Here is an 18,132-nt window from a genome sequence, read left to right as displayed (position 1 = left end):
GCGACATGGCCACGATTTTTTGGCCAAGTTTTTTTCTGGATGTAGATATTTGTGTGGTGAATCGTCCCGTGCGAGGGATGAAGGGAATGACCGGCCAGATAGGCTCAAAAAAATTATGTAGTTGGAAAGGGGATGTTTTTTTTTGGCAAGGTCGTTGGTTTTGGGAACGTTATTATTGTATTGAATGAGATTAAAAAGGGTGTGGTGGTGCAGGTACTGTCCCACTATTTAACAATTTGAAATTATTCCGGGAGCGTGGTTCATGCACAGGTGAATTGAAAACCGGCTCGAGTTTATTTAAATTTGAATTCTCCCGGGCTGTTCGGGCGCAATTGATAGTTGAACGAAAGTTGATTGTTAAATGAGAGTTTGTGGAATGTGTTTCAGGGAGATGTTGGCTTTACTTGAATTTTCCATCTCGCTCTATCTCGTGGAGAGTCATCCGGGCAAGAATGAAAACAAACAACTTGTTGTCAACGTATGGCAGGTTCTTATCGACTTGGGTGGGTGTACAAATGAGAGTTGGTGCGGTTTGGTTAAGTGACGTCTTAGCTATTATTTGTTTTCTTTTTAGAAATTGATATCTTAATTCGATATATGCAGATATTAATTAATTAAATCAATCAAACGGGTTTAGCCAGCTGAGAAGCGTTGTACTCCACAATTGAATGTTCCGTTTCGGAGCTACACCTGCCGCTCAGTTTGTAGACCTGGCAACGACCTCCGATTTGTCATTCTGACTTGCTTGTACGTTGAGTGTTGATGGGCGTAGGTCCCATGAGTTATTATTTATTTTGCATCGTTTAATTGTTGTTTTATTACTTAAATTTCGCGGTGTATTATCACGTATTCACCGATAGGAGTTCTACAACTGCCCGCGATGGCACAAACCTCGCTCCTGTGTCGGAGCTATTTGCTTTTCGTCGTTTTCCTAATAGTGGGCGTGTTAGCACAATATGAGTGGCAATCAAAGGACAATTTCGACGCGATTAAATTCAAATTTGATAAAGTAAGCGGCGACAATTGCCCCATCCAGCATGTCTCGGACCTCTACTTGCCGGAGGACACGATTTCCCACAAGCCCAACATAAAGGAGATCAACATAAATCCAGTCTTCCCGAACAGGACGGCTCTCCTTCATTTGCATAACATGGCCCTGAGCAGATCGTTTTTCTGGAGCTACATTCTTCAGAGCAGATTCATCAGACCCGCTATAAACGACACTTACGATCCGGGAATGATGTACTACTTCCTTTCCACCGTGGCGGACGTCTCGGCGAATCCCTACATAAACGCTAGTGCGATCTACTTCGCCCCGAACTGCTCCTACTCGTCCTCGTATCGTGGATTCTTCAATAAAACATTCCCGCGTTTCGCCCCGAGAACATTCAGGCAAGATGACTTCAATGATCCAATCCATCTGCAGAAGATCTCCACAATGAATACGTTCGAAATCACCGATTTGGGGGCTACGCCGGAAGAAGCGTTTTCGAAGGACTACACCTCGGATTTGTACAAAATCAATGAATGGTATAAAACGTGGCTGCCTGATGAAGTGGGCGTCAGGCACGACACGAAGACAACTTACCAAGTTCAGATCCGGTACGCGAACAACACCAACGAGACATTCACCTTCCACGGCCCGCCTGGAGCTGACGAAGAGCCCGGACCGGTGAAGTGGACGCGGCCCTATTTCGATTGCGGACGCTCTAATAAGTGGCTGGTAGCGGCGGTGACCCCCATTGCGGACATCTACCCCCGACACACTCAATTCAGGCACATCGAATACCCCAAGTGAGTTATGAATGCTTCTTTCAACCAAAGCAAACCTCACTGAAACCGATTAATTTTCTCCCCAGATACACAGGAATTGCCGTTTTGGAAATGGACTTTGAAAGGATAGACATAAACCAGTGTCCGAAGGGCGAGGGTAACAACAAACCGAATCGTTTTGCCGGGACGGCGCGGTGTAAGGAAGAAACGACGGAATGCGAGCCGCTGCAGGGTTGGGGCTTTAGGAGAGGAGGCTATCAGTGTCGCTGCAAGCCGGGCTTTCGAATACCGAGCAACATACGAAGGCCGTTCCTGGGCGAGATAATAGAGAGAGCCTCGGCCGAACAGTACTACAACGGATTCGACTGCCTAAAGATCGGATGTAATTTAAACTCCACTCCACACTTTCAAACTTCCTAAATCTGACTTTCCTAGGGGTCCAAAAACAACCAATACAATGGGAGAGGGCTCCGTATCGCATCCGGGAAAAGCATCTCGACCGCAGGCCAGAGTATCGAAACTACACGACCGGGCCCAGCTCACTTCACACTGAGCGAATGAATGTCGACCAGGCAATCAAATTCATTCACGGAGTCAACGAGAATACTTGCAAAAAGTAAATACCTTAATCATGGTTCATCCCGAATGAAGCTTAATTATGGTTTTTTCCAGCTTCCATCCTCAGGATCTGATTTTGCATGGGGACATCAGCTTTGGCGCAAAAGAGCAATTTGAAAATGAAGCGAAGATGGCGGTCCGATTGGCGAACTTTATCAGCGCGTTTTTGCAGGTAAGAATAGATGAGTTTCCAACTCGTAGTCGTGAGGCATACATGATTCCTAGAATCGGTTCCCTTTGGATGTACACAGCCGTGGTCCGTGCGATCCTAACGTACGGTTCTACTGTGTGGTGGCCGGTGTTGAGCAAAAAATACAATAGGACCCAGCTCAATAGCTCAAATATGCTGTACCGTGCAGTTCTGTCAGATTCCCGTAAGTCGAAATACTGGCCAGTGAAGCCTTATGGCGATAGCAACATCCTAAATGAAGACGGGAATGGTGGCCACGCACAAACTGAGCCTCAAGAGCCCATTTTGCAATGGGTTTTCCAACCAAGACCGAGTAAAAGACCGGCGGATTAAAAATGGTCTACGGATTCGGAGCGGGAGTATTTTCGGGGTATGTAAATTGTAGTTGAGTTGTGCTGTCTTCCAGGATAGCGCCAGGGTAATCCAAGCAAAGGTGTACGGTCTGTGACTGGGCATGATCCGAGCCTCGAAAGTAAGGTAGCCATTCTGACCACCAGGCAAGGCGTCATCAAGGGCTTGTTCTCAGTGACAACATTCCGACATAGAAATAGAGAGAAAGGGACTAGTCGACGTCCTGGCCAGGCTAGATTTCGCTCTTGAAACTCCTTCGGCTGATGCAGTCTGTGTTTTATTGGTAATTGTGAAGGGGAGAGTCTATTCGCACTACTCAACAGCCATTAACTCCAGATGACCAAGGTTTCACTACCTACGGAGGAAGGTTTGACCCTCTTACAAGAACCAATTGCGATAGCCTTGAGGCATGTCCTGCATTCCGCTTTGTTGAAATTACGGAGAGGGGAGAGAGACTCTCAGATACTTCCATCGGGATTGCCAAGCTCTAGCTAGAGCCAAACTGCGGATAAAAATTGGCTATGGGAAGGATACCCAGAAATAAAACCAAACATGGAGGAACAGAAGAGGAATAAAGTCATGATGCAGGACTTCAGAAAATCGCGCGGTTTTCAAGAGTGGGCAAGCGGGCTCGCGGCCCTAGATGTCCAACAACCGCAGTGCCTCAGTAGTGAGAACCTGTGGTTACTGTGGCATTTAATGTTACAAGCGTACAAGAGGGACCGGAACTGGCTCCATGGACTGACCCGTGAAGCTCGATTCTTCGCAGATCCCCCCCCCCCTCCAAACGGGAACACACTCCCGCGATCATTGCCCAAGTGGTAGGTATGTACCGGGAGTCTTCGACGAGGAAGAAACCTCAGCGCCGAATCACTCGAACGATGTTGGAGACAATGATCAATCAGGAGCCGCTTTTACTGCCCCGGGTAAACAGATCATGGAGCTGTGTGAATTCATAAAGGAGCGCAGGGTCATGATAAGAGGCATCCGTTTGGCGTACGACAAGGCCCAGGATGAAAGGAAGGGAAAGCTTTCGGATGAAAAAATTAAACATGCGACTCAAGTAACGCTTGTTGAAGATACGAAAAGGGAGAAACCGGAGAAGAGACTGCGGGAAAAGTTGAACGATTCAACAGACTAGCAAGCCCCGAAAAGAAAAAAGGACTCAAATCAGCTCAAAAAATCCAGGGATGTACTTGCGGACAAATTTTTGATCCAAATCAGTCAAAAAGTCGCCAGGACAGAACACCAACATAAAGGCTAGCAAACCAGAGATCACTATAATCTGCAGAGATAGAATAATATCACCACGAAGGAGGGGCATCGCAAAGCATTGGAGAAGCAGTTCGATCTTGTCACACTACAGAAGTCAGCGCTGAGGAAAGTCTACGAGAGAACACAAACCGCAATCATCAGCCTAACAGTAGAGAAGGCACTCAGACTGTCAGCAGGAGGGAGAGCAAGTATAGGCTGAGTTGTGTGTCGGCTTAGGGAGCAGATGGCATTGAAGCGATGCTTGAGGTGGCTTCGTTTCGGTCACATTACGAAAGCATGCACTGGTATAAATGACATGTCGAACAATGCAGGCAATGCAGAGTGGAAGAAATGGCGGTGGTTTGGACGGCTGGACGGCGAAGGCTTTTGAGGGGAACACGTTTTCCGCGGCGCTCAAAGCAAACATATCCCTCAAGGGTACGGCTAAAGAAAAAGCCACTCAAATCACCCAACGAGATGCGAAAGCGTGTGATGCTACCATGCCCGAAAGACGATTGCTCCCTAGTAGGCAACCCAACTTGCAAAATCGCAAGTTTCGGCGCAAGGAGGCTTTACTATAGAAGCTCAGGGGAAAGCCTGGACCCTTGGCCGTGTGACCATGCGAGGGGCGAGGCATGTGGTAATGTAAAAACTGCGGATATAACCCCAGGTGATCTGTCCGCGCCTCTTAAAACCCATTGTTACCACTCTCTTCTGTCACCCTGAAAATAGGGGAAGGGAAATGTTTGTCTAGCTAAATAAGGGCATAATATCTCCAGTAAATGTGGAGGAGCTACGGGAAATATATGTTAGGATGGGTGACGACAAAATGCCAGGTTTGGATGTCATCCCCAGCCGAGATTTGAAACTGGCAGTGAATAATAGGCCCGACCAGTTTGCCAACACCTTCGAGGTGTGCCTAAAAGAATGGCATATTCCTTCTTTTTGTGGAAAAAGCAAAAGCCTCCCACAATTAACGCCCGATCTGCCTACTGAATACAAGGGGAAGAGTTATCTACAACAGAACTCTACACATCGTCGAAGTCAGCAATGGTTTGCCGGAGCACTAGTTTGGTTTCCGACGTACCCCCTCCACGGTGGTCGCAATTATCATGATACTAAACGTGACAAATTGCGCACTGATTTCTGGCAGCTGCTTGTGCCGTATTGGCGCTGGATGTCAAAAAAGGCATTCTACTTGACCAACTGGAACAGCATTAAAGGGGCGTTGGCTGACATAGGTATCCACGGGTATTTAGATAATTTCGTGGAAAGTTGCCTCTCAGAAAGGACTCTCTGGTATGGGACAGATGAGGGGCCCAAAGAGTAGATTGTCACAGCCGAGGTACTACAGGGATTGGTACTAGGTCCCCTGTTGTGGAGTATCATGTATAATGGGGTGCTTGCTCTTCCCGTCCCAGAGGGAACTACGATTTTAGGTAGGTGAACAATTTTTGGGGGATCTCAATGACATCTCTCGGTGCAGAGTAGTGGGGCTGCTATCCTTCGTAAACGCTACTTGGCAAGATCTATGACGGATCGCATCCTCAATCGATGCGTCTGCTGCCTCAGAACCGCTATGAGGCATGGCCTTCGAGGTTCTCTTCCTGCCTTGGTATCCTTTATTGGAAAGTGCCCCTTTTTGTTAGCAAAAACCATTGATTGAGGATGCGATCCGTTGAGGATCTTCCCTATTCAGAGTGTTACCGTTCCACGCGCGTAGTCGATTCGTTATTTTTTTTTTGTTATTTCCACTTTCCAATTTAGCTCGCGTTTTGATTCATTCGATAGGTGCACGCGAGATCCCCATGTTTGTGAATTTTCAGTACCCGGTGCGAACCTACGCATCGGTAAAGGACACGTGAATTTTTGTATAATGACATCTGAAGGATCGAAGTGTCCAAAGGACCCCCTGTACTCGAGCCTGGCTAGCTACAGAGGCATGCAAGCATGCGTCAACGGAGCACTTCGGCGGCGGTCGTCTCCAGCCACTCTGGATGGTGTTTAACTATCACCCTAATCCCATGTACTCATTACAAATGGTACCCAAAGTGGGGCCACTATTTGCTAGGTTCATGGCCCAACATTCGTTTGGTTCACTTATCTGAATCAGTGGGAGGTAACCTACTCAGGCCCAGAAGTTCGTTTTGATGTGTCGGATAGAGATACAAAAGTTTCTCAACACTGTTCCCGGCTAGGCTCCACGTGCACTTGACTTCATCAAAGTTTTAAGTTTCACGCCTTTTTCTCAAGAAGCAAGTGTTCCTATGCCTCATTTTCTCTTCTTACCTTGTAGAGTTTTCCTGGAATACGGGCTTTATCGGCTGGAGGCTGAAAGTTTGTGCCGTCCGAGCTTTTAGGATTCTTGCTTTTATGTGAATGATGACTTTGCAGTACAAGCAGTATACCCTAGCTGCCTTCTGGGATATAGAGGGAGCTTTCAACAACGTTAGTACCAACGCCATCAAGGAAGCCTTGACCAGTATTGATTGGAGGGGTATCTTGCGCATTGGGTTATATCCACGCTAAGTACCAGGATAATCTAGTCGGATCTGGGAGGCAACCACTTGATCAGAGGTGTAAACATTGGCACGCCCCAGGGAGGTCCCATCTCTTCGGTGCTCTGGTTAATAGTGATGGACGAAATTTTGCGAATATTGGATAGAAACGATGTGAAGGTAGTGGCGTATGCCGACGACTTGGTGATATTAGTGTCAGGGGTGTTTCCGTCCATTATGAGCGACATCATGGAAGGGGAGTTGCATAAAGTGTGCCTGTGGGCCGCGTAAACCCAACCAAGACAAGGATACCTGAATTGCACCTACCACGATTGAATGAACAAAGATTGGTTCTCTCCTGCAATGTAAAGCATCTGGGTGTAATCCTGGATTCAAAACTAAATTAGAGATTGAACATAGAACTGAAGGTTAAGAAGGCCTGTATAGCCTTTGCAAACAACATTTGCAAAGAAATGGGTCTCCGGCCGAGAATGGTTCTCTGGATGTTCATCGCTGTGGTGCGTCCAACGAAGCTTAATAGGATTCAAAGAACCGCGTGTGCAGGTGCTACTGGTGCTCTGCAGTTCTGCTCGGCAGATGCTCTCAATGTACTCCTGCATCTCCTCCCCCTAGACCTCCACATTAAATACGTCGTAGCGTGCAGTGCCGTCAGACTACGTGAGTCCGGATGCTGGGCAGCGAAGCCCTACCGCCACAGTAACATCCTAGACGAAGTACTCCGGGAAATTTGGGCATTCCCCGCGATTGATTCACGAGAGCTCCTGTGCCAGCGGTCTGCACGGGCCACTGCTCTATAGGGGATCATGCCGCCAGGCTCGCATATCGTAAAATTCGCATTGCCGAAGCTGTGGAAAAGAAAGGGAAACCCTTATGCACTTTCTCTGCGATTGCCCAGCTCTAGCTAGAGTTAGGCTACGGACACTGGGTAAACCATTCTTTGGGGACCTCGGAGAGATTTCTAGCTGCATGGTGGGAGAGCTACTTTCCCTTGTGAATGGTACGGGCGAGTTCTGAAGATCCGAGCCGGCTAGACTCTGCCTCCATGCTCTCATAACAGCAGTCACGGTCTTAGGGAGTTTCGACGGCGCACCACAGCGCTAATTGGGCTCCTCCCCCTCCTCGACTCTTGTTTTGTGTGGTGTTTTTGAGACTTTAGGCCTCACAAAAGCGGTGAATGGCAACCAAATATGAATATTTTTTAACGCATGACTATGTTCAAACCGTCGCGAACCAAACAGGGTTTGTCCAGGCCGATTACTAGTCATGAAAAACGTCGCCTTCTCCACATTGCATACCCGGATCTAGAGAAGACGTTTGATCGTGTGTGGCACAAAATCATACTTTAGGAGATTTTAACAGTCGAGTAGGGACGGAGCGCCTATTCAGGTGATACGTCGGCTTCTATAGCTTACATAAGAATACCAATGATAACGGACTGCGGTTTATTCATTTAGCAGCATCGCACGAAATGAGACCAGATGAGACCACTTTCAACCAAATTGATCACATGTTGATCGAACACCTTGATGAATATGGGTTCTCGAGCATAGGAGCAGAGGGAAATGAGCTGGCTGACGGATTCGCCAGGGGGGGCTCTGTTCTTGGCAGTCTTTCGACGGGTACAATCTGTGCCCCGCTGGTAACTGTCAAGGGCGGAATCGACTCGTACTACTTAGCAGCCGGGGACCACAGATGACGAAGGTTTACCACCTGTGCTAAGTCAAGGAGAATTTGGTCCGCCAGGGTCAGCATACCCTACAATTCGAATTGCCGAAGCTGCGGGGAAGGAGTCCTCAGGAACTTCCTTTGCGATTGTCCAGCTTTAGCTAGAGTCAGGCTACGAACACTGGGTAAACTATTCCTTGGGGACCTTAGTGAGATGGAGGGTGGGAGAGCTGCTTTCGTTCGTAAATGGGCTGAAAATCTGACCCGGCTGGACTCTGCCTTCCTGCTCTCATAACAGCAGTTATGGTCTAAGGAGATTATGATATCAAAACGGTGTATCACAGCGCTAATTGGGGTCTTCGGGGCGCCCATTGATACCTACCTAAGACCCATCGAAGATGTCGACCAATTTGTCTATTTAAAAAGCGTCGTTTCTGCCGATGACCGCACCCGGACTTGAAGTCTCCCGATATATAAGCAACGCTAAATTCGCCTTGGCCGTTTAGTCTGAAATTTAGAAATGCATCTCAAAACCAACATCAACTTGAGGCTGTTCAATGTCAGTGTTCACTGAGTAGTACATGAAAAGTGACCACCAGTGTTAGCTCCACGTTTTCATCAATTCATATCTGCGTCGTGTTATCGGGATATTCTGGCGGGACAATAAAAATGAAGTCAGCGTACTGGCAAAAATCGGTAGGCATAGGTTGGTGAAAAGGTAGGAGTAGCAGTGAGTAGGTCACACGATGAGGAAGGGCGAGAATTCTTTCTCGGAAAACTATGGATAGAGTTGAAGCGATTGTACATACCGCTCGTTTGTGTATTACCCCAAATTTTCTGTGGTATTTTAAGAAATAGCACACTTCGATCGTCTCACCGCTTTAATCGTAGCTTTTTACTCATTTACAAATGCAAGGAAGGTAATTTTTTCCTCGTTAACGATCTGTGGAATTCTCAAGTTTGTCATTTTTGGTCCGATTTGGTGGCTAATATTTCTAGTTAAAAGGGAAGGATCTTCCTTTTTCGGCTACATTTTGATTTATTTAAACAAAAGCCGTATTTCGGGAGCCAGTTTGGTCCCTTTTTCAGTGTTTATTTCTAACAGAAGGAAATAATCTGTGTGAACAAATCCACGAGGCTATTCTTATTTGAAAGGGGAAGGCTAAACATAATTCGGTCTCAGCCATTTTCATGATTATAATTTCTTATTTCCATTTTCATATTTCAGGTCTCCGATCCCAACGAAGTCTACTCCGGTCGTCGAGTAGCTGACAAGCCTCTAACTGAAGATCAAATGATTGGTGAAACTTTAGCTTTGGTTTTAGGCAACACTCGCGTCTGGGCTGCCGGCACATATTGGGAGCAAAATAAATTCACAAATCGGACATACTTCGCTCCGTTTGCTTACAGTTCTCCGCTGGGCGCTGAGACGAGCAACGCATTTTCGTGCTGATTATAAACACAGCCAACTCATTTTCCATTCCCATTATCTCCTTGTTCGTATTGTTTGTATTCGCCATTTAAATTTTTACCAGGGCATCGTCTGCAAGGGGGCGGGCCGCAATAGTCACGAGCAAGTATATCCCTCGGGGACAAAGCGCCTACTCCAATTCCTTGAGGCCTGACCTGCGATTAGCTGATCCCGGAACCCACGGACGGATCAGCGCTCATTCGGGGCAACGCGGTATACTAATTCCGGTTCAATGCTGGATGGGGATTAAAAAGCCTCGAGATTGCATCTAGATTACGCTTTCGATAGAACCGAATGGCGAAATCGATCGAGCCGCCGCTTGTAAACGGGCCAAAGGCTGAAGAAAAAGAAGAAGAGGATGACCAACGGGTAGATCTCCTAAGAGTTACCTGGCATTGAACAGTGAAAAAACAGTGCTAGCTTGGTTTATCACTCTTGTGTACATCTGATCAGGCCTGCTACAATTTCGAATATTGAGCAGCCATCAGACGTCTGAGAGAAATGTGTGATATCCTGTGAGTAGGGGTTGAAGAATACACCCCCCTCCCCCCTCACCGTTTCTGCTTATCGTAAAAGGCGACTAGAAAGGATGCAAATTGGTTTGTAAATTTCGAAGCTACTGTTACCGAAACGCCAACAACGTCTCGGATAGAGACAGACTTCGCGGCTACGGTTTTTGATTTTGGAAATTGGTTTATGATTGGTCTCTGGAATGTGCGTACACTGTTGGAGAACGAGGATTCTAGTGAGATAAGCTGAACACTTTTCGCTTAAGCGAAGTTAGATGGTGGGACCCTAGAGAGCGTTGATTTCCCTTTTGCGGCAGTGTACTCTTGTTACCGTGAGTTACCGTGAGACGCGCGAACAAGATCTTGTCCGCAAAATCTCGGTGCAGTTTGAGGAGCATCACAATTATGCAGTGATATGTAAAGAAGGATATTTCCTATAAGCAATTATATGCAGCTTAGAAGAGGTTTCTTGGAGATGACACTGATGGTAATGGGTGATCTGAATAAAAAACTGGGCCCTCTGTTAACAGCATGTCCGGAAATATGATGTGGAGTCATGGTCCTGATGATGATACCAACAAAAGTGAAAAGTTTGTAGACTTCTGCAACTTTCACCGCATCATCATTTAGGAGGTTTTTTCTGAATGTGCATATCAGGAAATGTGCTGAAATTGGGCTCGAAAGGGGTTTTTACTTCCGCTTATACCGCATCCTGAAAGAGTTTGCAGATGGCCGCAAGTCTTTTATGGTTGTGTGGGGTCGGAGCATTACCGGTTGACTTTGCCTTTTAAAATGGATACTTTTTCTTCTCGTAAGCGGCAACATTTCCGATGCCGCCTTGGCTGGAAGACGGCGTAGGTTCAACAGATGATATCTTCTTTCCTCAAACTCTTCGATTACGTTGATGACCTCTGATTGATCTCTCATCGAGTCATGGATCTTGGCCAAATAGCTCTGGATTTAGAGAAGGAGTTAAATAGAGTTGGACTGAAAATAAACACCAACAAAATCAAGTATTCGCACCTTTCCTAATTGCACTAATGGGGAGAGCATCGAAGGCATTAGAACAATTTGTATATACAACGGTGACGAACTCGAAGTCGCTTGACATATTAACAAAGACTTCCGACTTCACCGTTTTGTCCAAAATTTGGAAATGCAACTATCTCAACACCAACGTCATGTTGGGGCTGTTCTGTTCCAGTGTTTCATTAATTCATGTTCTCGTCGTGTCGTTGGAATATTCTGGTGATATAATAAGAAGGAAAAATGGATCACGTGCTAATCAGTAGATGTCTTTGTAAGAGAGCGGACATAGCAGTGAGTAGGTCACACACTGATAAAAGTCGATAATTCTTTCTCTGGAAATCGTGGACAGATTTAGCGGTTGTATTATAAAGTTACTAGCCTACTTCTTACTTGTTTACTACGTCAAATCTTCTACTGTATTTTAAGTAGGAGACTTGGATCTTCACCTTCAGTCATAGCCTTTTTGTCCATTTAAAAATGAGTGGGAGGCAATTTCGTCCCTACACCTTTGTCATTTTCGGAATTATTTGGTAGCTAATATTTCAAATGAAAACAGCCGATCTTCCTTTCTTGGATAAAGTTTTGTTTATTTAAACAAATATCGTATTTCAGGAATTGGAACTATTGACGCAATACACGTTGCGCGATTACTAATTGAGAAACACCGTGAGAAGTATTGCCCTCTTTACATTGCCTTTCTGGATCTAGAGAAAACGTTTGACCACGTGCCACACACGAACTCATCTGGTATGCTTCACGACAACACCAGAAGTACCAGAAGAACTCGTGCGCTGGGCTCAATTGCTCTACCACGATCCGAAAAGTAAAGTTCGGAGTATGGCGGGTGTATCAAAACCGCTTCGTGTCTCTGTTGGTGTTCATCAAGGAAGCGTCCTCTCACCACTCCTTTTTGTTCTTGTTATGGACACCGTCACACGGCACATCCAACGTCCAGCGCCCGGCACAATGCTTTATGCAGATGATGTTTTCCTAGCAACTGATAGTAAAAATGATCTCGAGCAACTTGTCCAAAAATGAAATGATCGCCTCATGCAACACGGTCTCAGATTGAATCTAAACAAAACTGAATTTTTGACGACCGATTCCCATGAAACAGGCGCAATTACTGTCAGCGGCAGTGATCTGCTCAGAATTGAGAGATTTAAATACCTCGGGTCAACGCTATCAGCCAATGGAGAACTGCGCTATGGAATTGTTTCACGCATTAATGCAACCTGGATGAAGTGGCATTCCACAACTGGTGTTCTTTGTGATCGACGTATCAACGAACGTCTCAAGTCTAAAATTTATCGCAATGTCGTTCGTCCTGTCGCTTTCTATGGTTCTGAGTGTTGGCCGACTATAAAAGGCAATGAACGGCGTCTTGCGGTAATAGAGACGAAGATGTAGATGTGATCATATCCGAAATGAGGATATCCGCGATCGTTATGGGGTTGCAGCGATCGTGGAAAAGCTGCGAGAGAGGCGTCTTCGATGGTATGGTCACGCAATGCGTGCTAACGGGAATTCACTTGCCAAGATTGGTCTGAACATCGAAGTCGATGGTAAACGACAAAAAGGCAAGCCGAAACAACGGTGTCTTGATACCCTGGATGGGGATTTAAAAGCCTCGAGATTGCACCCAGATCAGGCATTCGATAGAGCCAAATGGCGAAACCGACCACGACGAGCCCCTTGTGATCCCGCTTGTGAACGGGACAAAGGCTGGAGAAAAAGAAGATTTCCAGCAGAAGGAAATATTCTGCGGGTGCAAATTCACGAGGCTATTCTTATTTGAAAATCTCAATTTCGAGAAGGCTAAACATAATCCGGTCTCAGCCATTTTCATGATTATAATTTCTAATTTCCATTTTCATATTCCAGGTCTCAGATCCCAACGAAGTCTACTCCGGTCGTCGAGTAGCTGACAAGCCTTTAACTGAAGATCAAATGATTGGCGAAACTTTAGCTTTGGTTTTAGGCAACACTCGCGTCTGGGCCGCCGGCACATATTGGGAGCGAAATAAATTCACAAATCGGACATACTTCGCTCCGTTTGCCTACAAACAACAGTTGAATACCAGAAAGTTCAAAGTTGAAGATTTGGCGCGATTGAATAAGACTGGTGAAATCTATACTGAACAAACATGGTTCCAGTCGTTGAAGCAGCGCTGGTCGACTAATTTCGACGATTTGCAGAAATATTACTTGAAAATTAGGATTCGACACAACGAGACGGGGGATCATCTTCAGAAATATGAACGCTATCCGACTTTCTATCGAGCGGGGAATTTGAAACATGGATTCTGGTCACAACCTCGGTTTGATTGCAATGGTTATGTGAAGAAATGGCTGATTACATATGCAGCACCGTTCTTTGGTTGGGATAGCTTGAAAGTGAAGCTGGAATTTAAGTGAGTAAAGGACTTGATTCAATTGTTGTTGCGTTGTTGGATGAGTAATTTTGGATTTTTCACAGAGGCGTTGTGGCAGTATCGATGGACATGCTACAATTGGATGTGAACCAATGCGCGGATAAGTTTTATGCCCCGAATGCATTCAAGGATACCCACAAATGCGACGAGAAAACCTCATATGTAAGTAATTTGGATTTATTTATCTCACACAGGACCCCCTTCAAATTAATTGACGTCGTTTCTTTTTCATCTTTACTTAGTGCGTTCCCATCCTCGGTCGTGGCTTTGAAACTGGTGGTTACAAATGTGAATGTCTGCAAGGCTTCGAGTATCCTTTCGAAGATTTAATTACTTACTACGATGGTCAACTTGTAGAAGCCGAATTCCAGAATATCGTGGAAGATAAGGAGACTAGATACGACATGTTCAAATGTCGGTTGGCCGGAGCGTCAGCAATAAGGGCAGCATCAACGTTAATTGCGGGGCTTTTAATCCTCATGGCATCACTGGTATATAGATTTAGATAAAGCACACTGAATAACCCCTAAAAGACTAGAATTCCAAGTTGACATGAATCTCTTCCTCCGAATATTTACATCATAAAAACGACAAAGGTTGATAGACTCAACTTGATTCCGTCCAATCTACATGTGTAGCGTTTAAGTATTTTTATATTTTGCAACCTTGACATTCCCTCAAAGAAAAACGTAGTTTTTAGAATTAGTCATAAAAAATCTCGAATCATAAGTATCGATTCCGTCCACAGAATCTCGAGTAGCGAACACAAAAAATTGCTGTAAATCAGAAGCAGTTTCAATCCGACAACTATAAAAAAAGATCTACATAAAAACCTATCGAGGATACACCTATTTAATTCAAAGATGCATCTTGTCTCCGATTTCTTGGGAAAAAATTTCACACAATAGGGATACACACAACACTGTGTGGAAATAAAACACATGGTACCCACCCCATTTTTGCTATTGCCACCGTCGTCCTCTTTCAGATTATTGTCTATCCCAGCGAAAAGTTCTACGTAAACCTGTTAAAATTTAAATTGCTGGCATACCTTGTACAACACGACCCAATACCGCGAAGGGTAAAGGAAAAACGCAAGATCGCCAGGATCGTGTTTTTCCATCAACATTACCCGCGATATGTGAAAAACTGCTTAGTCGTTGCGTATCGTAAAAGCTTCCAGTGAATGCGTTTCTACCAACTGGGGTCGGTGTGTGTTGAGATTCCCCTGAGAAAAAACTTTTCGTGTAATTGTACACCTTGAAGTGTATATTTGTGGAAGAGATACAGGGTGGTGTGCAGATGTGCCTAGCAAAATCGCAAAATCGTAAATTCGTGTATCTTAAATGAAGTGAACGAGAGCAAGGGCTTGATTTTGGACGCCCAATTAAGCTGATAAAGGGTGCTTTCGATGCAACATTCTCCCTTCACACTATTAGCAAATTTGATGGGTAATAAGCTGAGAAGATGATATTATCGCCACCCTATCGAATTCCACTGCTTTTTATGAATTTTCAACATTAATAAAAAAACCAACTTGTCATGCCACTTTCCAGATACTTTGCACATAACACTACCCCAACCCGGGCGCGCACCCAGCAAAGAAGACATCCTTTGGAATTTGCAAGCAATAATCAGATTTTTTCTTACGTCCTTTTCCCTTTCGCATATTTATAGAAAAACAAGTTTTCCATTTAACTTTGCGCTACATTGTCTCAATAGAGTTTTTTTCCCGATAGACCAAGGGTAATAATGGCGGGAAGCATTCGTCTAAGGCATGGAAATATCCTTCATGATATTCTCATATCAAAATGATACACGATGCGCGCTGTGGCATTTATTCATTGAATACTGCTCGCAATTGTAAAAATGGGGTTGCGCGCGAGTTTGATATTGTCGTACCCAGAAATTCCACAAGATCGCAATTCTATTCCCACACATATTCGCACATATGCATATCGAAAAACTGCTGTTCAAATCGGAGAGATGATTCCCAGGTTGTCTATTGAATTGACTCGGTGCAAAGACGCCCCGAGTGTACATATGGAAAGCTGCTTTATTGTCCCCTCGTTGTATGGGGATTCATGAGAAAAAACTTTCGATTGCACACGTTTTCTGTTCTCCCTGCGAAATTGTATGCGCGCGTTGAATTCATGGGTGCGAAAGGACAGGTCAATAATATTTCTTAATGCACAAGGACATCTCCCAGCGCTGTGCTGAGTTCAAGAAAAAAATGTATGGCTACCACAATTTAGGAGACAAGGTGCAAACAAATATTTACAGTTTTTTCCTATATCGTTCTGAAGATGTGGTTACAGACGCGGTGGCCTCGAATTTTAGGATCGAATAATGCTTCTGATATTCGAATTGATGTAATTTTTATATATTTGCTGGAAAGCAATAATTGACGTTGCCTTAACTTGTACAAAACAAAGACGAGAACGTGAGTTTTATAGACTTTTAAAAATAAAATATTGAAACCAAACTTGCCTAGATTTTTATTCCCAAATTCAGTATAAATTTGAGGGGGCAAAGGCGTTAAAAATATAATAATAATAATAATCTCAACACCTGGCAGCTAGGGATAAAATGCACCACCAACAATGAGAAGGAGAAATTTAAGGTCCGGTATGGACAACCGGCGGGAGTCGTCTGACTTAGTGACTGGGTCGGGCTCTCGTAATGGACAGCACGGCGTCGAAACCGCTAGTCGTGGGGCGGTTCGACGTCTAGGCGCCACGACGACCAGGAGCACAGCTCCGCCTGCTGCAGCTGTTTCGCCACAATCTGTGGCGACCACTTCAGCAGGTACGCGTAGGAAGCGGATGAAATGGACTGAAGAAATGAACCTCTTTATCATCCGCCCCTACTACGAAATAACGGCGGGGGCGGGTACAACATCTTACCGCCCCTTGTTGCACCAGAGATTCGTCGAGCGTTTCCCACAATTTGCGCACGTGACTGTGCAGCGAGTCGCAGACCAGTACCGCTTTATTACTCGCAGCGACACAATCCCGGCCACCATCAGGGAGCGTGTTCGACTTGAAGTCATCGGGGAAACTGGTGACCGAGAGTCGATGGGGGCATAGGCGGCAGCATCAACAACACCACGCCGCACTGCAGGTAACAGTTTCAGTACTCGCCGAAGCATTCTTCTCCACCGTCCAGCTGAGGTTTCCGCTGAGGTTCGGGACGAATTCCAAAAAGCGTGTATAGGCTCTATGCATCTCCAGCAACTCCGGGAATTCTATCTCAAATCAGTGATGAGATTGCATCTCGACTGTGTGGTGATATGTCGCTGCTGCAACTACAATCACTTGTGTATTGTGGTGCAGTTGCGGCTATCAGATTGCACGGTCAGAAGATTTGCTTTCGTGTTATTGGTTTGAGTGACAAAAGGGATCCACCATGGAAAATTCGTCTGGAACATCGGCGGGACTCACTAAGGCAGGACATTGCTAGACTGATTCAGATCAGCACTGGCAATGCCAGCCGACGGGTGAGAAATAAAGTGCAGAGGGTTTACCGGAACTATGCCATTCCCTGTGGGACACCCGTAGTTGAAATTCTGGACACACTAAAACAGAAACTTTCTGTCATATGCAGTCGGTTAAGACGGTATGGCGAAAGTTATTCCAGACGTGTCCAGAATGCAACATACGCGAGGAACCAGCGGAGCTTTTTCAGATCTCTCAACGAATCCCAACAGAGCGCCCAGACAATACAGTTCTCGGTGACGGAAGCGAAAGAGTATTGGGGTGGACTTTGGGGGTTACCCGCCCAGCACGCTGAGCATGCTGAGTGGATCACCGCCGAAGGCACCCGCCATGCCAATACACCTGGCATGAATTTCGCGGATGTTACCGAAGAGGAAGTTCGACGAGCCATAAACATCTCGAAGAACTGGAGGGGCCCAGGTCTGGATCGGGTGCAGAATTTCTGGTATAAGAAATTTACCAGCGTACACAGTCGGTTGGCATGCAGTATAAATGAGGTCATGAGTCGGCCGGAGGAATTTCCACCTTTTCTCACTGCGGGGATTACCTACCTTATCCCTAAGAAGGACACGGTGCAGGACCCCGCAGACACAAGACCGATCACTTGCTTACCAACCCTCTACAAATTCATCACGTCCATTATTAGTGGAAGGATCAATGCGCACCTCGAGACCAACAACATTCTGTCCGAGGAGCAGAAGGGCTGCCGAGTTGGGTCAAGGGGTTGCAAAGAGCAACTCATTATCGACTCGGTAGTTGTAGGACAAGCAACTAGAGGCCAAAGAAACCTCTTCAGTTGCTATATCGATTATGCCAAGGCT

At 45.7% G+C, this 18,132-nt stretch overlaps 2 protein-coding genes across 2 annotated transcripts in view; one reads left to right on the top strand and one right to left on the bottom strand.

Moving 5' to 3' along the window:
* Positions 1-18,132, bottom strand: part of LOC119652455 (heterogeneous nuclear ribonucleoprotein R) — a 217,325-nt gene that overhangs the window by 185,179 nt on the left and 14,014 nt on the right. The window lies entirely within an intron of this gene.
* On the top strand, positions 728-16,299 carry LOC119652454. Its single transcript, XM_038056598.1, has 7 exons — positions 728-1,794; positions 1,860-2,155; positions 2,209-2,389; positions 2,446-2,563; positions 13,264-13,793; positions 13,859-13,976; positions 14,057-16,299. The coding sequence occupies exons 1-7, from the start codon at positions 881-883 to the stop codon at positions 14,321-14,323; spliced, it is 2,424 nt and encodes an 807-aa protein (XP_037912526.1). The 5' UTR covers positions 728-880; the 3' UTR covers positions 14,324-16,299.

Source organism: Hermetia illucens, chromosome 3 (genome assembly GCF_905115235.1).
Source record: "Hermetia illucens chromosome 3, iHerIll2.2.curated.20191125, whole genome shotgun sequence".
Classification (NCBI taxonomy): domain Eukaryota; kingdom Metazoa; phylum Arthropoda; class Insecta; order Diptera; family Stratiomyidae; genus Hermetia; species Hermetia illucens.
The sequence above is the reverse complement of the archived record's forward strand: the minus strand, read 5'-3'. Positions and strand labels throughout refer to the sequence as shown.